Source organism: Argentina silus (assembly GCF_951799395.1).
Source record: "Argentina silus genome assembly, chromosome: 20".
NCBI classification, from domain to species: Eukaryota; Metazoa; Chordata; class Actinopteri; order Argentiniformes; family Argentinidae; genus Argentina; species Argentina silus.
The window spans coordinates 14,596,062-14,613,561 of NC_139674.1; the positions used below are offsets into that span (position 1 = coordinate 14,596,062).

The 17,500-nt window shown below is 43.4% G+C and overlaps 6 protein-coding genes across 7 annotated transcripts in view; all 6 read right to left on the minus strand.

Moving 5' to 3' along the window:
• Positions 1-939, minus strand: part of LOC310820449 (E3 ubiquitin-protein ligase TRIM21-like) — a 2,787-nt gene extending 1,848 nt beyond the window's left edge. Inside the window, exons 1-2 of the mRNA XM_083692071.1 lie at positions 795-939; positions 1-573 (exon numbers count right to left, since the gene is read on the minus strand). The exon at positions 1-573 is cut by the window's left edge and continues 1,848 nt beyond it. Coding sequence (XP_083548197.1) covers positions 1-571 — 571 coding nt within the window. The 5' untranslated portion in view covers positions 572-573; positions 795-939. The remainder of the gene's footprint in view (positions 574-794) is intronic.
• Positions 1-17,500, minus strand: part of chst11 (carbohydrate (chondroitin 4) sulfotransferase 11) — a gene marked incomplete at its 5' end in the record, with an annotated part of 41,053 nt that overhangs the window by 11,730 nt on the left and 11,823 nt on the right. The window lies entirely within an intron of this gene.
• On the minus strand, positions 1,546-4,324 carry LOC310820452 (E3 ubiquitin-protein ligase TRIM21-like). Its single transcript, XM_083692073.1, has 2 exons — positions 4,203-4,324; positions 1,546-3,944 (listed from the first exon to the last, which is right to left on the minus strand). The coding sequence occupies exon 2, from the start codon at positions 3,940-3,942 to the stop codon at positions 2,296-2,298; it is 1,647 nt and encodes a 548-aa protein (XP_083548199.1). The 5' UTR covers positions 3,943-3,944; positions 4,203-4,324; the 3' UTR covers positions 1,546-2,295.
• Positions 4,954-7,772, minus strand: LOC310820451 (E3 ubiquitin-protein ligase TRIM21-like). Its single transcript, XM_083692072.1, has 2 exons — positions 7,635-7,772; positions 4,954-7,375 (listed from the first exon to the last, which is right to left on the minus strand). Exon 2 carries the CDS (start codon positions 7,371-7,373, stop codon positions 5,727-5,729), a length of 1,647 nt encoding a protein of 548 aa, XP_083548198.1. The 5' UTR covers positions 7,374-7,375; positions 7,635-7,772; the 3' UTR covers positions 4,954-5,726.
• Positions 8,386-14,604, minus strand: LOC310820448 (E3 ubiquitin-protein ligase TRIM21-like). Of its 2 annotated transcripts, none has more exons than XM_083692070.1 (2): positions 11,067-11,183; positions 8,386-10,807 (listed from the first exon to the last, which is right to left on the minus strand). In XM_083692070.1, exon 2 carries the CDS (start codon positions 10,803-10,805, stop codon positions 9,159-9,161), a length of 1,647 nt encoding a protein of 548 aa, XP_083548196.1. In that variant the 5' UTR covers positions 10,806-10,807; positions 11,067-11,183; the 3' UTR covers positions 8,386-9,158. The 2 variants fall into 2 exon arrangements, with proteins under 2 accessions (XP_083548196.1, XP_083548195.1); XM_083692069.1 differs by lacking the exons at positions 8,386-10,807; positions 11,067-11,183 and adding exons at positions 11,817-14,238; positions 14,460-14,604.
• Positions 15,211-17,500, minus strand: part of LOC310820447 (E3 ubiquitin-protein ligase TRIM39-like) — a 2,726-nt gene continuing 436 nt past the window's right edge. Inside the window, exon 2 of the mRNA XM_083692068.1 lies at positions 15,211-17,500. This exon is cut by the window's right edge and continues 91 nt beyond it. Within this exon, the coding sequence (XP_083548194.1) occupies positions 15,961-17,500 (1,540 nt within the window). The 3' untranslated portion in view covers positions 15,211-15,960.

Consider the following 17,500-nt stretch of genomic DNA (forward strand, 5'->3'; position numbering starts at 1 on the left):
CTATGGGGACTATTTTATGAGCCTTGTGGTCTGTCTCAGTGCAGAACTGACACACACACATCTGGTCAGTCGTACAGAACAGCTCTAGGAGTCTCTCATGCTCCTTACACATCCTGTCTTCCAGGTTCTCCACAGGGTCCATCAGCTTGTGTCTCTTAAAGGCTGCGACTCTCTGATGAGGCTCCAGGTGAGTCTCACAGTAAGAGGCCTGACACACCAGGCAGGACTTCAGGGCTTTGAGCTTCGTCCCAGTGCAGATGTCACAGGACACTTCTCTAGGTTTGACAGGGTGTTTGTCTGGGGCCGGGCTGCTGGATGCTTTCACTTCAACTGACTTCCGAAACTGAGCGGCCATCTCAGAGATTAAAGTATTGACAAAGAGATCTGGTCTCTTATCAAATGCTTTTTGACACATTGGACACTGGCACAGATCATTGCTGTCCCAGTACTTTCTGATACAGGCCATGCAGAAGTTGTGTCCACATGGAGTAGAGACAGGGTCAGTGAACACATCCAGACAGATTGAACACAGGAACTGCTCTTCAGACAGGAGACTGCTGGAGGAAGCCATATCTAGAGAGACCAAAGGTGACACCATGAAGCATTTCCTGGACTCAATCAGATCTCAATAGTTTCAGCTATGGAGCTGTCAAGACTGTCTTATGACATTATACAGCGACCAATAATGATGACATTATTCTATATCACATATATATATCACGTATAAATAAACTGGTAGAGAGTGTGAACACAATAACTCATCTTCACTTGTCCATGTAAGTCTCTCAACTCACCTGTCTGTGATTCTGTGAGAGTGTGGATGCTGTCTCTGTCCTTTGTACTGTATGTGTGATAGAGGCCAGTTTGAGGACGATTTCTCAGGAGTTTGAGAGAGTCTGCTCTCGTGCACAATACGCTTTATGTCTCGACACAGTTTAGTTTCATTTCAGCAAACTGACGTTGAAATGCTCCTCCCCTCCCAATCTTGCTGTGCAACATGTCTGCTCTCCCTGGAACAGAGTTAACCCTTTACAGGGATTCTGTTTAGAACATGCTGGTTTTACAGATAAGCTCTTCTTACCAATAATTTCCAATCATCACATTGTTTCCAGTCAATATAAACTGTAATCATAATAATATTTGTGATCAGAACTAAGGTTGCTACAGAGTTAACACTTTCTCTGGCATGGATCACAATGTTTGATGTCACATAAACACTCATACTCTCCCTCTCTCTTTCTCTCTCAGGTGCCAGGTATAAACAGTAATCAGAAGAATTAGATCAGATTATAGGCTGCTACAGAGTAAAGTCTTTCTCTGGCACAGATCACAGTGTTTAATGAGGCTTAATTCACCAACTGACAAATCATTCCGGAACACTCACCACATCGAGTGCAAGTGTTCTATGTGGTGTCTACCTAGCAACAGTACTTTGATTGGCTACAAAATGAAGCATCATAATTTATGCATTTCTGGTGACTTTATTCACATAGGCGACTATATTCACCCTCGGCACTAAATGAGTTAATCACTCATTCACAGGTGTCGGGTAACAGGGAGTTTATTTAACAGGTGTTGACGTTTGATATGCAGTGATGATAAAAACCACCAAAGAAACAGACTATTAGACAAACTTGTAAAATCACGTACAGAAGATGTCTATCATCTTACAATCAAAGCCACCCTTATCAAATCATTCTTAAGCATATCCGATTCCCTCTGCAAGCCATTAAATCAATAAAATTAAAATCAGACATACATTCTGTTAAATTTAATTAAGTCAAACACATGAATAGATGAACAACCGAGTCTGCTACCTCACCATCACCAATCTAAAGCTCTGGGACCTGTACTAGACTGATTATTAATGTGATCAATGGATTTGATCAATCCAAGTGAATTTAATTGTCTGAACATCCTCAATTTCACTCTGTACACACCCAGTATTCATTACACTCAAAATCCCCCAAATACTCAAAATTACGATAATAACCAGGAAATAAAGACATACAGTATGCAGAGAGTATCTGATTGATAATAATTTGAACACCTTGAGAAGTCAAACAATCTCATTCATATCTTCTCATGAGGCTGGAGAGGATGGGCTATATCTTACATTGCTGCTGCATATTCACCATCTTCAGCAGATAGCACAAATTATATGATATCATACGATAACCAGATCAGAAATGATTCTGTGGGGAAATATACCATAATCTTCCCTAGTGACTGACAACAGATAAAGATAATTCTAAATGCTTATTTTACTGCTTGGTCAGAATTAAAGGTTAAAAATCAATCTGTGTGATTGACAGGAGAGATGACCAGAGGGGCGGAGTTTTTACCACCATTATTCAGTTCAGGGCTGAAGTATGGATAAAGTTTCTCAGTGAAAATGCAGCCAGTGAAAGAGTAGATATGAGACCTGGCCTCCACATCATAAAAGGAGACCTGACCCTCCTCATAATCCACAAACACCCCCACCTTCTGGGGCTTCTCTCTCAGGGACAGGGGGACCATAGGGTATGCGAGTGCCTTGTACTCATTTCCATTCCTCAACCATACAGTCCAGTATCCATTGCTAGGGCTCAGTGCTATAGTCCCCTTCCTGTTGATGGACTCTCTGGCCACACCAACATCCCAGTCAGTCTTCTCCTTCACCTCCACTTCATAGTAAAACCTCCCTGAGGAGAAACCCTCCTTTCCTAAAACACATGTACAATTGGAAAACCTCTCTGTGTTACCAGGGAGATTCTTTGTTGTGTCTCCAAGTCTAACTTGTTTCCCATCCTCAGACAGAATGAGTCTTGGGTATGCTGTATCAGGGTCCAGAGTCACGTCCACTGCATACTGCTGTATCATCTTCAGCTCAACATCACACAACTTCTTCACTTCACTCATAAGTGTCTCCTCCAGCTGAGACACAGCTCTCCTCAGAGTCCCCACATAGAGATCAGTGTGAACACTGATCTGAGACCAGTCCTTGGTGTGTGGAGGGGTGGACAGGGATGGGAAGCTCTGGAGGAGGTGGAGGTGGTCCTCAGTGTGTGAGAGCTGCTCCAGCTCAGTGCTTCTTCTCTTTAGCTCAGTGATTTCCTGCTCCAGCTCTTTAATAAGGCCTTCAGCCTGCCTCTCTGCTGCTTTCTGCTTCTCCTCAATCACTTCAGTGAGCTCAGCCTGGCTTCTCTTCATGGAGTCCACCAGAGCAGTGAAGACCTGCACACTGTCTGCTTTCTCTCTCTCTGCATCTTTCTTACTAAGATCTACTGAGTGTTTGATCTTCTTAACCTTCTTCAGTCGCTCCTGGATCATCTGCTGCACTTCTGCCTCTGTCTTCCCCAGCTGAGCCTTCCTCTCTTCATACTCATCCTCTATGGGGACTATTTTATGAGCCTTGTGGTCTGTCTCAGTGCAGAACTGACACACACACATCTGGTCAGTCCTACAGAACAGCTCTAGGAGTCTCTCATGCTCCTTACACATTCTGTCTAACAGGTTCTCCACAGGGTCCATCAGCTTGTGTCTCTTAAAGGCTGCGACTCTCTGATGAGGCTCCAGGTGAGTCTCACAATAAGAGGCCTGACACACCAGGCAGGACTTCAGGGCTTTGAGCTTCGTCCCAGTGCAGATGTCACAGGACACTTCTCTAGGTTTGACAGGGTGTTTGTCTGGGGCCGGGCTGCTGGATGCTTTCACTTCAACTGACTTCCGAAACTGAGCGGCCATCTCAGAGATTAAAGTATTGACAAAGAGATCTGGTCTCTTATCAAATGCTTTTTGACACATTGGACACTGGCACAGATCATTGCTGTCCCAGTACTTTCTGATACAGGCCATGCAGAAGTTGTGTCCACATGGAGTAGAGACAGGGTCAGTGAACACATCCAGACAGATTGAACACAGGAACTGCTCTTCAGACAGGAGACTGCTGGAGGAAGCCATATCTAGAGAGACCAAAGGTGACACCATGAAGCATTTCCTGGACTCAATCAGATCTCAATAGTTTCAGCTATGGAGCTGTCAAGACTGTCTTATGACATTATACAGCGACCAATAATGATGACATTATTCTATATCACATAGAAAATAGTCTTTCAACCAAATCAAGAAGTTTTACATTCTGAATTGTGTATAAATAAACTGGTAGAGAGTGTGAACACAATAACTCATCTTCACTTGTCCATGTAAGTCTCTCAACTCACCTGTCTGTGATTCTGTGAGAGTGTGGATGCTGTCTCTGTCCTTTGTACTGTATGTGTGATAGAGGCCTGTTTGAGGACGATTTCTCAGGAGTTTGAGAGAGTCTGCTCTCGTGCACGATACGCTTTATGTCTCGACACAGTTTAGTTTCATTTCAGCAAACTGACGTTGAAATGCTCCTCCCCTCCCAATCGTGCTGTGCAACATGTCTGCTCTCCCTGGAACAGAGTTAACCCTTTACAGGGATTCTGTTTAGAACATGCTGGTTTTACAGATAAGCTCTTCATACAAATAATTTCCAATCATCACATTGTTTCCAGTCAATATAAACTGTAATCATAATAATATTTGTGATCAGGACTAAGGTTGCTACAGAGTTAACACTTTCTCTGGCATGGATCACAGTGTTTGATGTCACTTAAACACTCATACTCTGCCTCTCTCTTTCTCTCTCAGGTGCCAGGTATAAACAGTAGTCAGAAGAATTAGATCAGATCATAGGTTGCAACAGAGTAAAGTCTTTCTCTGGCACAGATCACAGTGTTTAATGAGGCTTAATTCACCAACTGACAAAGAATTCCGGAACACTCACCACATAGAGTGCAAGTGTTTTACGTGGTGTCTGCCTAGCAACAGTACTTTGATTGGCTACAAAATTAAGCATCATAATTTATGCATTTCTGGTGACCTTATTCACATAGGCGACTTTATTCACCCTCGGCACTAAATGACTTAATCACTCATTCACAGGTGTCGGGTAACAGGGAGTTTATTTAACAGGTGTTGACGTTTGATATGCAGTGATGATAAAAACCACCAAAGAAACAGACTATTAGACAAACTTGTAAAATCACGTACAGAAGATGTCTATCATCTTACAATCAAAGCCACCCTTATCAAATCATTCTTAAGCATATCCGATTCCCTCTGCAAGCCATTAAATCAATGAAATTATAATCAGACGTACATTCTGTTAAATTTAATTACGTCAAACACATGAATAGACTGAGGGAGTACAAGTTATTTTATTGTTTTAAAAGACAGACAGCCTCTAGGACCTGTACTAGACTGATTATTAATGTGATCAATGGATTTGATCAATCCAAGTGAATTTAATTGTCTGAACATCCTCAATTTCACTCTGTACACACCCAGTATTCATTACACTCAAAATCCCCCAAATAGTCATACATTACGATAATAACCAGGAAATAACGAAAATACAGTATGAAGAGAGTATCTGATTGATAATAATTTGAACACCTTGAGAAGTCAAACAATCTGATTCATATAGAGTCATATCTTCTTATGAGGCTGGAGAGGCTGGGCTATATCTTACATTGCTGCTGCATATTCACCATCTCCAACAGATAGACTGATAGCACAAATTATATGATATCATACGATAACCAGATCAGAAATTACTCTGTGGGGAAATATACCATAATCTTCCCTAATGACTGACAACAGATAAAGATAATTCTAAATGCTTATTTTACTGCTTGGTCAGAAATAAAGGTTAAAAATCAATCTGTGTGATTGACAGGAGAGATGACCAGAGGGGCGGAGTTTTTACCACCATTATTCAGGTAAGGGCTGAAGTATGGATAAAGTTTCTCAGTGAAAGTGCAGCCAGTGAAAGAGTAGATATGAGACCTGGCCTCCACATCATAAAAGGAGACCTGACCCTCCTCATAATCCACAAACACCCCCACCTTCTGGGGCTTCTCTCTCAGGGACAGGGGGACACCAGGGTATGCGAGTGCCTTGTACTCATTTCCATTCCTCAACCATACAGACCAGTATCCATCCTCAGGACTCAGTGTTATAGTCCCCTTCCTGTTGATGGACTCTCTGGCCACACCAACATCCCAGTCAGTCTTCTCCTTCACCTCCACTTCATAGTAAAACCTCCCTGAGGAGAAACCCTCCTTTCCTAAAAGACAGGGACAATAATCAAACCTCTCTGCGTTATCAGGAAGATTCTTTGTTGTGTCTCCATGTCTAACTTGTTTCCCATCCTCAGACAGAATGAGATTAGGGTGTGCTGTATCAGGGTCCAGAGTCACATCCACTGCATACTGCTGTATCATCTTCAGCTCAACATCACACAACTTCTTCACTTCACTCGTAAATGTCTCCTCCAGCTGAGACACAGCTCTCCTCAGAGTCCCCACATAGAGATCACTGTGAACACTGATCTGAGACCAGTCCTTGGTGTGTGGAGGGGTGGACAGGGATGGGAAGCTCTGGAGGAGGTGGAGGTGGTCCTCAGTGTGTGAGAGCTGCTCCAGCTCAGTGCTTCTTCTCTTTAGCTCAGTGATTTCCTGCTCCAGCTCTTTAATAAGGCCTTCAGCCTGCCTCTCTGCTGCTTTCTGCTTCTCCTCAATCACTTCAGTGAGCTCAGCCTGGCTTCTCTTCATGGAGTCCACCAGAGCAGTGAAGACCTGTACGCTGTCTGCTTTCTCTCTCTCTGCATCTTTCTTACTAAGATCTACTGAGTGTTTGATCTTCTTAACCTTCTTCAGTCGCTCCTGGATCATCTGCTGCACTTCTGCCTCCATCCTCCCCAGCTGAACCTTCCTCTCTCCACACTCTTCCTCTATGGGGACTATTTTATGAGCCTTGTGGTCTGTCTCAGTGCAGAACTGACACACACACATCTGGTCAGTCGTACAGAACAGCTCCAGGAGTCTCTCATGCTCCTTACACATCCTGTCTTCCAGGTTCTCCACAGGGTCCATCAGCTTGTGTCTCTTAAAGGCTGCGACTCTCTGATGAGGCTCCAGGTGAGTCTCACAGTAAGAGGCCTGACACACCAGGCAGGACTTCAGAGCCTTGAGCTTTGTCCCAGTGCAGATGTCGCAGGACACTTCTCTAGGTCTGACAGGGTGTTTGTCTGGGGCTGGGCTGCTGGATGCTTTCACTTCAACTGACTTCCGAAACTGAGCGGCCATCTCAGAGATGAAAGTATTGACAAAGAGATCTGGTCTCTTATCAAATGATTTTTGACACATTGGACACTGGCACAGATCACTGCTGTCCCAGTACTTTCTGATACAGGCCATGCAGAAGCTGTGTCCACATGGAGTAGAGACAGGGTCAGTGAACACATCCAGACAGATTGAACACAGGAACTGCTCCTCAGACAGGAGACTGCTGGAGGAAGCCATATCTAGAGAGACCAAAGGTGACACCATGAAGCATTTCCTGGACTCAATCAAATCTCAAAAGTTTCAGCTATGGAGCTGTCAAGACTGTCTCATGACATTATACAGCGACCAATAATGACGACATTATTCTATATCACATCGAAAATAGTCCTTCAACCAAATCAAGAAGTTTTACATTCTGAACTGTGTATAAAATAAACTGGTAGAAAGTGTGAACACAATAACTCATCTTCACTTGTCCATGTACGTCTCTCAACTCACCTGTCTGTGATTCTGTGAGAGTGTGGACGCTGTCTCTGTCCTTTGTACTGTATGTGTGATAGAGGCCTGTTTGAGGACGATTTCTCAGGGGTTTGAGAGAGTCTGCTCTCGTGCACGATACGCTTTATGTCTCGACACAGTTTAGTTTCATTTCAGCAAACTGACGTTGAAATGCTCCTCCCCTCCCAATCCTGCTGTGCAACATGTCTGCTCTTCCTGGAACAGAGTTAACCCTTTACAGGGACTCTGTTTATAACATGCTGGTTTTACAGATAAGCTCTTCATACCAATAATTTCCAATCATCATATTGTTTCCAGTCAATATAAACTGTAATCATAATAATATTTGTGATCAGGACTAAGGTTGCTACAGAGTAAAGTCTTTCTCTGGCATGGATCACAATGTTTGATGTCACTTAAACACTCATACTCTCCCTCTCTCTTTCTCTCTCAGGTGCCAGGTATAAACAGTAATCAGAAGAATTAGATCAGATTATAGGCTGCTACAGAGTAAAGTCTTTCTCTGGCACAGATCACAGTGTTTAATGAGGCTTAATTCACCAACTGACAAATCATTCCGGAACACTCACCACATAGAGTGCAAGTGTTCTATGTGGTGTCTACCTAGCAACAGTACTTTGATTGGCTACAAAATTAAGCATCATAATTTATGCATTTCTGGTGACCTTATTCACATAGGCGACTTTATTCACCCTCGGCACTAAATGACTTAATCACTCATTCACAGGTGTCGGGTAACAGGGAGTTTATTTAACAGGTGTTGACGTTTGATATGCAGTGATGATAAAAACCACCAAAGAAACAGACTATTAGACAAACTTGTAAAATCACGTACAGAAGATGTCTATCATCTTACAATCAAAGCCACCCTTATCAAATCATTCTTAAGCATATCCGATTCCCTCTGCAAGCCATTAAATCAATGAAATTATAATCAGACGTACATTCTGTTAAATTTAATTACGTCAAACACATGAATAGACTGAGGGAGTACAAGTTATTTTATTGTTTTAAAAGACAGACAGCCTCTAGGACCTGTACTAGACTGATTATTAATGTGATCAATGGATTTGATCAATCCAAGTGAATTTAATTGTCTGAACATCCTCAATTTCACTCTGTACACACCCAGTATTCATTACACTCAAAATCCCCCAAATAGTCATACATTACGATAATAACCAGGAAATAACGAAAATACAGTATGAAGAGAGTATCTGATTGATAATAATTTGAACACCTTGAGAAGTCAAACAATCTGATTCATATAGAGTCATATCTTCTTATGAGGCTGGAGAGGCTGGGCTATATCTTACATTGCTGCTGCATATTCACCATCTCCAACAGATAGACTGATAGCACAAATTATATGATATCATACGATAACCAGATCAGAAATTACTCTGTGGGGAAATATACCATAATCTTCCCTAATGACTGACAACAGATAAAGATAATTCTAAATGCTTATTTTACTGCTTGGTCAGAAATAAAGGTTAAAAATCAATCTGTGTGATTGACAGGAGAGATGACCAGAGGGGCGGAGTTTTTACCACCATTATTCAGGTAAGGGCTGAAGTATGGATAAAGTTTCTCAGTGAAAGTGCAGCCAGTGAAAGAGTAGATATGAGACCTGGCCTCCACATCATAAAAGGAGACCTGACCCTCCTCATAATCCACAAACACCCCCACCTTCTGGGGCTTCTCTCTCAGGGACAGGGAGACAGTAGGGCCAGCGGGTGCCTTGTACTCATTTCCATTCTTCAACCATAAAGTCCAGTATCCATCCTGAGGGCTCAGTGTTATAGCCCCCTTCCTGTTGATGGACTCTCTGGCCACACCAACAATCCAGGCAGTCTTCTCCTTCACCTCCACTTCATAGTAAAACCTCCCTGAGGAGAAACCCTCCTTTCCTAAAACACAGGCACATTTATCAAACCTCTCTGTGTTATCAGGAAGATTCTTTGCTGTGTCTCCATGTCTAACTTGTTTCCCATCCTCAGACAGAATGAGATTAGGGTGTGCTGTATCAGGGTCCAGAGTCACATCCACTGCATACTGCTGTATCATCTTCAGCTCAACATCACACAACTTCTTCACTTCACTCGTAAATGTCTCCTCCAGCTGAGACACAGCTCTCCTCAGAGTCCCCACATAGAGATCACTGTGAACACTGATCTGAGACCAGTCCTTGGTGTGTGGAGGGGTGGACAGGGATGGGAAGCTCTGGAGGAGGTGGAGGTGGTCCTCAGTGTGTGAGAGCTGCTCCAGCTCAGTGCTTCTTCTCTTTAGCTCAGTGATTTCCTGCTCCAGCTCTTTAATAAGGCCTTCAGCCTGCCTCTCTGCTGCTTTCTGCTTCTCCTCAATCACTTCAGTGAGCTCAGCCTGGCTTCTCTTCATGGAGTCCACCAGAGCAGTGAAGACCTGCACGCTGTCTGCTTTCTCTCTCTCTGCATCTCTCTTACTAAGATCTACTGAGTGTTTGATCTTCTTAACCTTCTTCAGTCGCTCCTGGATCATCTGCTGCACTTCTGCCTCTGTCTTCCCCAGCTGAGCCTTCCTCTCTTCATACTCATCCTCTATGGGGACTATTTTATGAGTCTTGTGGTCTGTCTCAGTGCAGAACTGACACACACACATCTGGTCAGTCCTACAGAACAGCTCCAGGAGTCTCTCATGCTCCTTACACATCCTGTCTTCCAGGTTCTCCACAGGGTCCATCAGCTTGTGTCTCTTTAAGCCTGGGACTCTCTGATGAGGCTCCAGGTGAGTCTCACAGTAAGAGGCCTGACACACCAGGCAGGACTTCAGAGCCTTGAGCTTTGTCCCAGTGCAGATGTCGCAGGACACTTCTCTAGGTTTGACAGGGTGTTTGTCTGGGGCTGGGCTGCTGGATGCTTTCACTTCAACTGACTTCCGAAACTGAGCGGCCATCTCAGAGATTAAAATATTGACAAAGAGATCTGGTCTCTTATCAAATGCTTTTTGACACATTGGACACTGGCACAGGTCATTGCTGTCCCAGTACTTTCTGATACAGGCCATGCAGAAGCTGTGTCCACATGGAGTAGAGACAGGGTCAGTGAACACATCCAGACAGATTGAACACAGGAACTGCTCCTCAGACAGGAGACTGCTGGAGGAAGCCATATCTAGAGAGACCAAAGGTGACACCATGAAGCATTTCCTGGACTCAATCAGATCTCAATAGTTTCAGCTACGGAGCTGTCAAGACTGTCTTATGACATTATACAGCGACCAATAATGATAAGAATACTCTATATCACATAGAAAATAGTCCTTCAACCAAATCAAGAAGTTTTACATTCTGAACTGTGTATAAAATAAACTGGTAGAAAGTGTGAACACAATAACTCATCTTCACTTGTCCATGTACGTCTCTCAACTCACCTGTCTGTGATTCTGTGAGAGTGTGGACGCTGTCTCTGTCTCTGTACTGTATGTGTGATAGAGGCCTGTTTGAGGACGATTTCTCAGGAGTTTGAGAGAGTCTGCTCTCGTGGACGATACGCTTTATGTCTCGACACAGTTTAGTTTCATTTCAGCAAACTGACGTTGAAATGCTCCTCCCCTCCCAATCTTGCTGTGCAACATGTCTGCTCTCCCTGGAACAGAGTTAACCCTTTACAGGGATTCTGTTTATAACATGCTGGTTTTACAGATAAGCTCTTCTTACCAATAATTTCCAATCATCATATTGTTTCCAGTCAATATAAACTGTAATCATAATAATATTTGTGATCAGGACTAAGGTTGCTACAGAGTAAAGTCTTTCTCTGGCATGGATCACAATGTTTGATGTCACTTAAACACTCATACTCTCCCTCTCTCTTTCTCTCTCAGGTGCCAGGTATAAACAGTAATCAGAAGAATATGAACAGATTATAGATTGCAACAGAGTAAAGTCTTTCTCTGGCACAGATCACAGTGTTTAATGAGGCTTAATTCACCAACTGACAAAGAATTCCGGAACACTCACCACATAGAGTGCAAGTGTTCTACGTGGTGTCTACCTAGCAACAGTACTTTGATTGGCTACAAAATGAAGCGTCATCATTTATGCATTTCTGGTGACTTTATTCACATAGGCGACTTTATTCACCATCGGCACTAAATGACTGAATCACTCATTCACAGGTGTCGGGTAACAGGGAGTTTATTTAACAGGTGTTGACGTTTGATATGCAGTGATGATAAAAACCACCAAAGAAACAGACTATTAGACAAACTTGTAAAATCACGTACAGAAGATGTCTATCATCTTACAATCAAAGCCACCCTTATCAAATCATTCTTAAGCATATCCGATTCCCTCTGCAAGCCATTAAATCAATGAAATTATAATCAGACGTACATTCTGTTAAATTTAATTACGTCAAACACATGAATAGACTGAGGGAGTACAAGTTATTTTTTTATTTTAAAAAGACAGACAGCCTCTAGGACCTGTACTAGACTGATTATTAATGTGATCAATGGATTTGATCAATCCAAGTGAATTTAATTGTCTGAACATCCTCAATTTCACTCTGTACACACCCAGTATTCATTACACTCAAAATCCCCCAAATACTCAAAATTACGATAATAACCAGGAAATAACGAAAATACAGTATGCAGAGAGTATCTGATTGATAATAATTTGAACACCTTGAGAAGTCAAACAATCTGATTCATATAGAGTCATGTCTTCTTACGAGGCTGGAGAGGATGGGCTATATCTTACATTGCTGCTGCATATTCACCATCTCCAACAGATAGACTGATAGCACAAATTATATGATATCGTACGATAACCAGATCAAAAATTACTCTGTGGGGAAATATACCATAATCTTCCCTAATGACTGACAACAGATAAAGATAATTCTAAATGCTTATTTTACTGCTTGGTCAGAATTAAAGGTTAAAAATCAATCTGTGTGATTGACAGGAGAGATGACCAGAGGGGCAGAGTTTTTACCACCATCATTCAGGCCAGGGCCGAAGTATGGATAAAGTTTCTCAGTGAAAGTGTAGCCAGTGAAAGAGTAGATATGAGACCTGGCCTCCACATCATAAAAGGAGACCTGACCCTCCTCATAATCCACAAACACCCCCACCTTCTGGGGCTTCTCTTTCAGGGACAGGGGGACCATAGGGTCTGCGAGTGCCTCATACTCATTTCCATTACTCAAACATAAAGTCCAGTATCCATCCTCAGGGCTCAGTGTTATCTTCCCCTTCCTGTTGATGGACTCTCTGGCCACACCAACATCCCAGTCAGTCTGCTCCTTCACCTCCACTTCATAGTAAAACCTCCCTGAGGAGAAAGCCTCCTTTCCTAAAACACAGGCACATTTATCAAACCTCTCTGTGTTATCAGGAAGATTCTTTGTTGTGTCTCCGTCTCTAACTTGTTTCCCATCCTCAGACAGAATGAGATCAGGTTGTGCTGTATCAGGGTCCAGAGTCACATCCACTGCATACTGCTGTATCATCTTCAGCTCAACATCACACAACTTCTTCACTTCACTCCTAAGTGTCTCCTCCAGCTGAGACACAGCTCTCCTCAGAGTCCCCACATAGAGATCACTGTGAACACTGATCTGAGACCAGTCCTTGGTGTGTGGAGGGGTGGACAGGGATGGGAAGCTCTGGAGGAGGTGGAGGTGGTCCTCAGTGTGTGAGAGCTGCTCCAGCTCAGTGCTTCTTCTCTTTAGCTCAGTGATTTCCTGCTCCAGCTCTTTAATAAGGCCTTCAGCCTGCCTCTCTGCTGCTTTCTGCTTCTCCTCAATCACTTCAGTGAGCTCAGCCTGGCTTCTCTTCATGGAGTCCACCAGAGCAGTGAAGACCTGCACGCTGTCTGCTTTCTCTCTCTCTGCATCTTTCTTACTAAGATCTACTGAGTGTTTGATCTTCTTAACCTTCTTCAGTCGCTCCTGGATCATCTGCTGCACTTCTGCCTCTGTCTTCCCCAGCTGAGCCTTCCTCTCTTCATACTCATCCTCTATGGGGACTATTTTATGAGCCTTGTGGTCTGTCTCAGTGCAGAACTGACACACACACATCTGGTCAGTCGTACAGAACAGCTCTAGGAGTCTCTCATGCTCCTTACACATCCTGTCTTCCAGGTTCTCCACAGGGTCCATCAGCTTGTGTCTCTTAAAGGCTGCGACTCTCTGATGAGGCTCCAGGTGAGTCTCACAGTAAGAGGCCTGACACACCAGGCAGGACTTCAGGGCTTTGAGCTTCGTCCCAGTGCAGATGTCACAGGACACTTCTCTAGGTTTGACAGGGTGTTTGTCTGGGGCCGGGCTGCTGGATGCTTTCACTTCAACTGACTTCCGAAACTGAGCGGCCATCTCAGAGATTAAAGTATTGACAAAGAGATCTGGTCTCTTATCAAATGCTTTTTGACACATTGGACACTGGCACAGATCATTGCTGTCCCAGTACTTTCTGATACAGGCCATGCAGAAGTTGTGTCCACATGGAGTAGAGACAGGGTCAGTGAACACATCCAGACAGATTGAACACAGGAACTGCTCTTCAGACAGGAGACTGCTGGAGGAAGCCATATCTAGAGAGACCAAAGGTGACACCATGAAGCATTTCCTGGACTCAATCAGATCTCAATAGTTTCAGCTATGGAGCTGTCAAGACTGTCTTATGACATTATACAGCGACCAATAATGATGACATTATTCTATATCACATATATATATCACGTATAAATAAACTGGTAGAGAGTGTGAACACAATAACTCATCTTCACTTGTCCATGTAAGTCTCTCAACTCACCTGTCTGTGATTCTGTGAGAGTGTGGATGCTGTCTCTGTCCTTTGTACTGTATGTGTGATAGAGGCCAGTTTGAGGACGATTTCTCAGGAGTTTGAGAGAGTCTGCTCTCGTGCACAATACGCTTTATGTCTCGACACAGTTTAGTTTCATTTCAGCAAACTGACGTTGAAATGCTCCTCCCCTCCCAATCTTGCTGTGCAACATGTCTGCTCTCCCTGGAACAGAGTTAACCCTTTACAGGGATTCTGTTTAGAACATGCTGGTTTTACAGATAAGCTCTTCTTACCAATAATTTCCAATCATCACATTGTTTCCAGTCAATATAAACTGTAATCATAATAATATTTGTGATCAGAACTAAGGTTGCTACAGAGTTAACACTTTCTCTGGCATGGATCACAATGTTTGATGTCACATAAACACTCATACTCTCCCTCTCTCTTTCTCTCTCAGGTGCCAGGTATAAACAGTAATCAGAAGAATTAGATCAGATTATAGGCTGCTACAGAGTAAAGTCTTTCTCTGGCACAGATCACAGTGTTTAATGAGGCTTAATTCACCAACTGACAAATCATTCCGGAACACTCACCACATCGAGTGCAAGTGTTCTATGTGGTGTCTACCTAGCAACAGTACTTTGATTGGCTACAAAATGAAGCATCATAATTTATGCATTTCTGGTGACTTTATTCACATAGGCGACTTTATTCACCATCGGCACTAAATGACTTAATCACTCATTCACAGGTGTCGGGTAACAGGGAGTTTATTTAACAGGTGTTGACGTTTGATATGCAGTGATGATAAAAACCACCAAAGAAACAGACTATTAGACAAACTTGTAAAATCACGTACAGAAGATGTCTATCATCTTACAATCAAAGCCACCCTTATCAAATCATTCTTAAGCATATCCGATTCCCTCTGCAAGCCATTAAATCAATAAAATTAAAATCAGACATACATTCTGTTAAATTTAATTAAGTCAAACACATGAATAGATGAACAACCGAGTCTGCTACCTCACCATCACCAATCTAAAGCTCTGGGACCTGTACTAGACTGATTATTAATGTGATCAATGGATTTGATCAATCCAAGTGAATTTAATTGTCTGAACATCCTCAATTTCACTCTGTACACACCCAGTATTCATTACACTCAAAATCCCCCAAATACTCAAAATTACGATAATAACCAGGAAATAAAGACATACAGTATGCAGAGAGTATCTGATTGATAATAATTTGAACACCTTGAGAAGTCAAACAATCTCATTCATATCTTCTCATGAGGCTGGAGAGGATGGGCTATATCTTACATTGCTGCTGCATATTCACCATCTTCAGCAGATAGCACAAATTATATGATATCATACGATAACCAGATCAGAAATGATTCTGTGGGGAAATATACCATAATCTTCCCTAGTGACTGACAACAGATAAAGATAATTCTAAATGCTTATTTTACTGCTTGGTCAGAATTAAAGGTTAAAAATCAATCTGTGTGATTGACAGGAGAGATGACCAGAGGGGCAGAGTTTTTACCACCATCATTCAGGTTAGGGCTGAAGAATGGATAAAGTTTCTCAGTGAAAGTGCAGCCAGTGAAAGAGTAGATATGAGACCTAGCCTCCACATCATAAAAGGATACCTGACCCTCCTCATAATCCACAAACACCCCCACCTTCTGGGGCTTCTCTCTCAGGGACAGGGGGACAGGAGGGACAGCGAGTGCCTCATACTCATTTCCATTCCTCAACCGTACAGTCCAGTATCCATCCTCAGGGCTCAGTGTTACAGTCCCCTTCCTGTTGATGGACTCTCTGGCCACACCAACAATCCAGGCAGTCTTCTCCTTCACCTCCACTTCATAGTAAAACCTCCCTGAGGAGAAACCCTCCTTTCCTAAAACACATGTACAATTGGAAAACCTCTCTGCGTTATCGGGGAGGTTATTTCTTTTGTCTCCATGTCTAACTTGTTTCCCATCCTCAGACAGAATGAGTCTTGGGTGTGCTGTATCAGGGTCCAGAGTCACGTCCACTGCATACTGCTGTATCATCTTCAGCTCAACATCACACAACTTCTTCACTTCACTCCTAAGAGTCTCCTCCAGCTGAGACACAGCTCTCCTCACAGACCCAACATTCAGATCAGTGTGAACACTGATCTGAGACCAGTCCTTGGTGTGTGGAGGGGTGGACAGGGATGGGAAGCTCTGGAGGAGGTGGAGGTGGTCCTCAGTGTGTGAGAGCTGCTCCAGCTCAGTGCTTCTTCTCTTTAGCTCAGTGATTTCCTGCTCCAGCTCTTTAATAAGGCCTTCAGCCTGCCTCTCTGCTGCTTTCTGCTTCTGCTCAATCACTTCAGTGAGCTCAGCCTGGCTTCTCTTCATGGAGTCCACCAGAGCAGTGAAGACCTGCACACTGTCTGCTTTCTCTCTCTCTGCATCTTTCTTACTAAGATCTACTGAGTGTTTGATCTTCTTAACCTTCTTCAGTCGCTCCTGGATCATCTGCTGCACTTCTGCCTCTGTCTTCCCCAGCTGAGCCTTCCTCTCTTCATACTCATCCTCTATGGGGACTATTTTATGAGTCTTGTGGTCTGTCTCAGTGCAGAACTGACACACACACATCTGGTCAGTCGTACAGAACAGCTCCAGGGGTTTCTCATGCTCCTTACACATCCTGTCTTCCAGGTTCTCCACAGGGTCCATCAGCTTGTGTCTCTTTAAGCCTGGGACTCTCTGATGAGGCTCCAGGTGAGTCTCACAGTAAGAGGCCAGACACACCAGGCAGGACTTCAGGGCTTTGAGCTTCGTCCCAGGGCAGATGTCACAAGGCACTTGTCCAGGTTCGGCAGGGGACTCATCTTCAGCCCTGGCTCTCATTCTCTTGAATTGCTCTACGACCTCTCTAAACGTTGTGTTGACGCGAAGCTCAGGTCTTCTATAGAACGTTTCCTTACACAACGGACACAGACACAATTCACTGCTGTCCCAGTACTTTCTGATACAGGCCATGCAGAAGCTGTGTCCA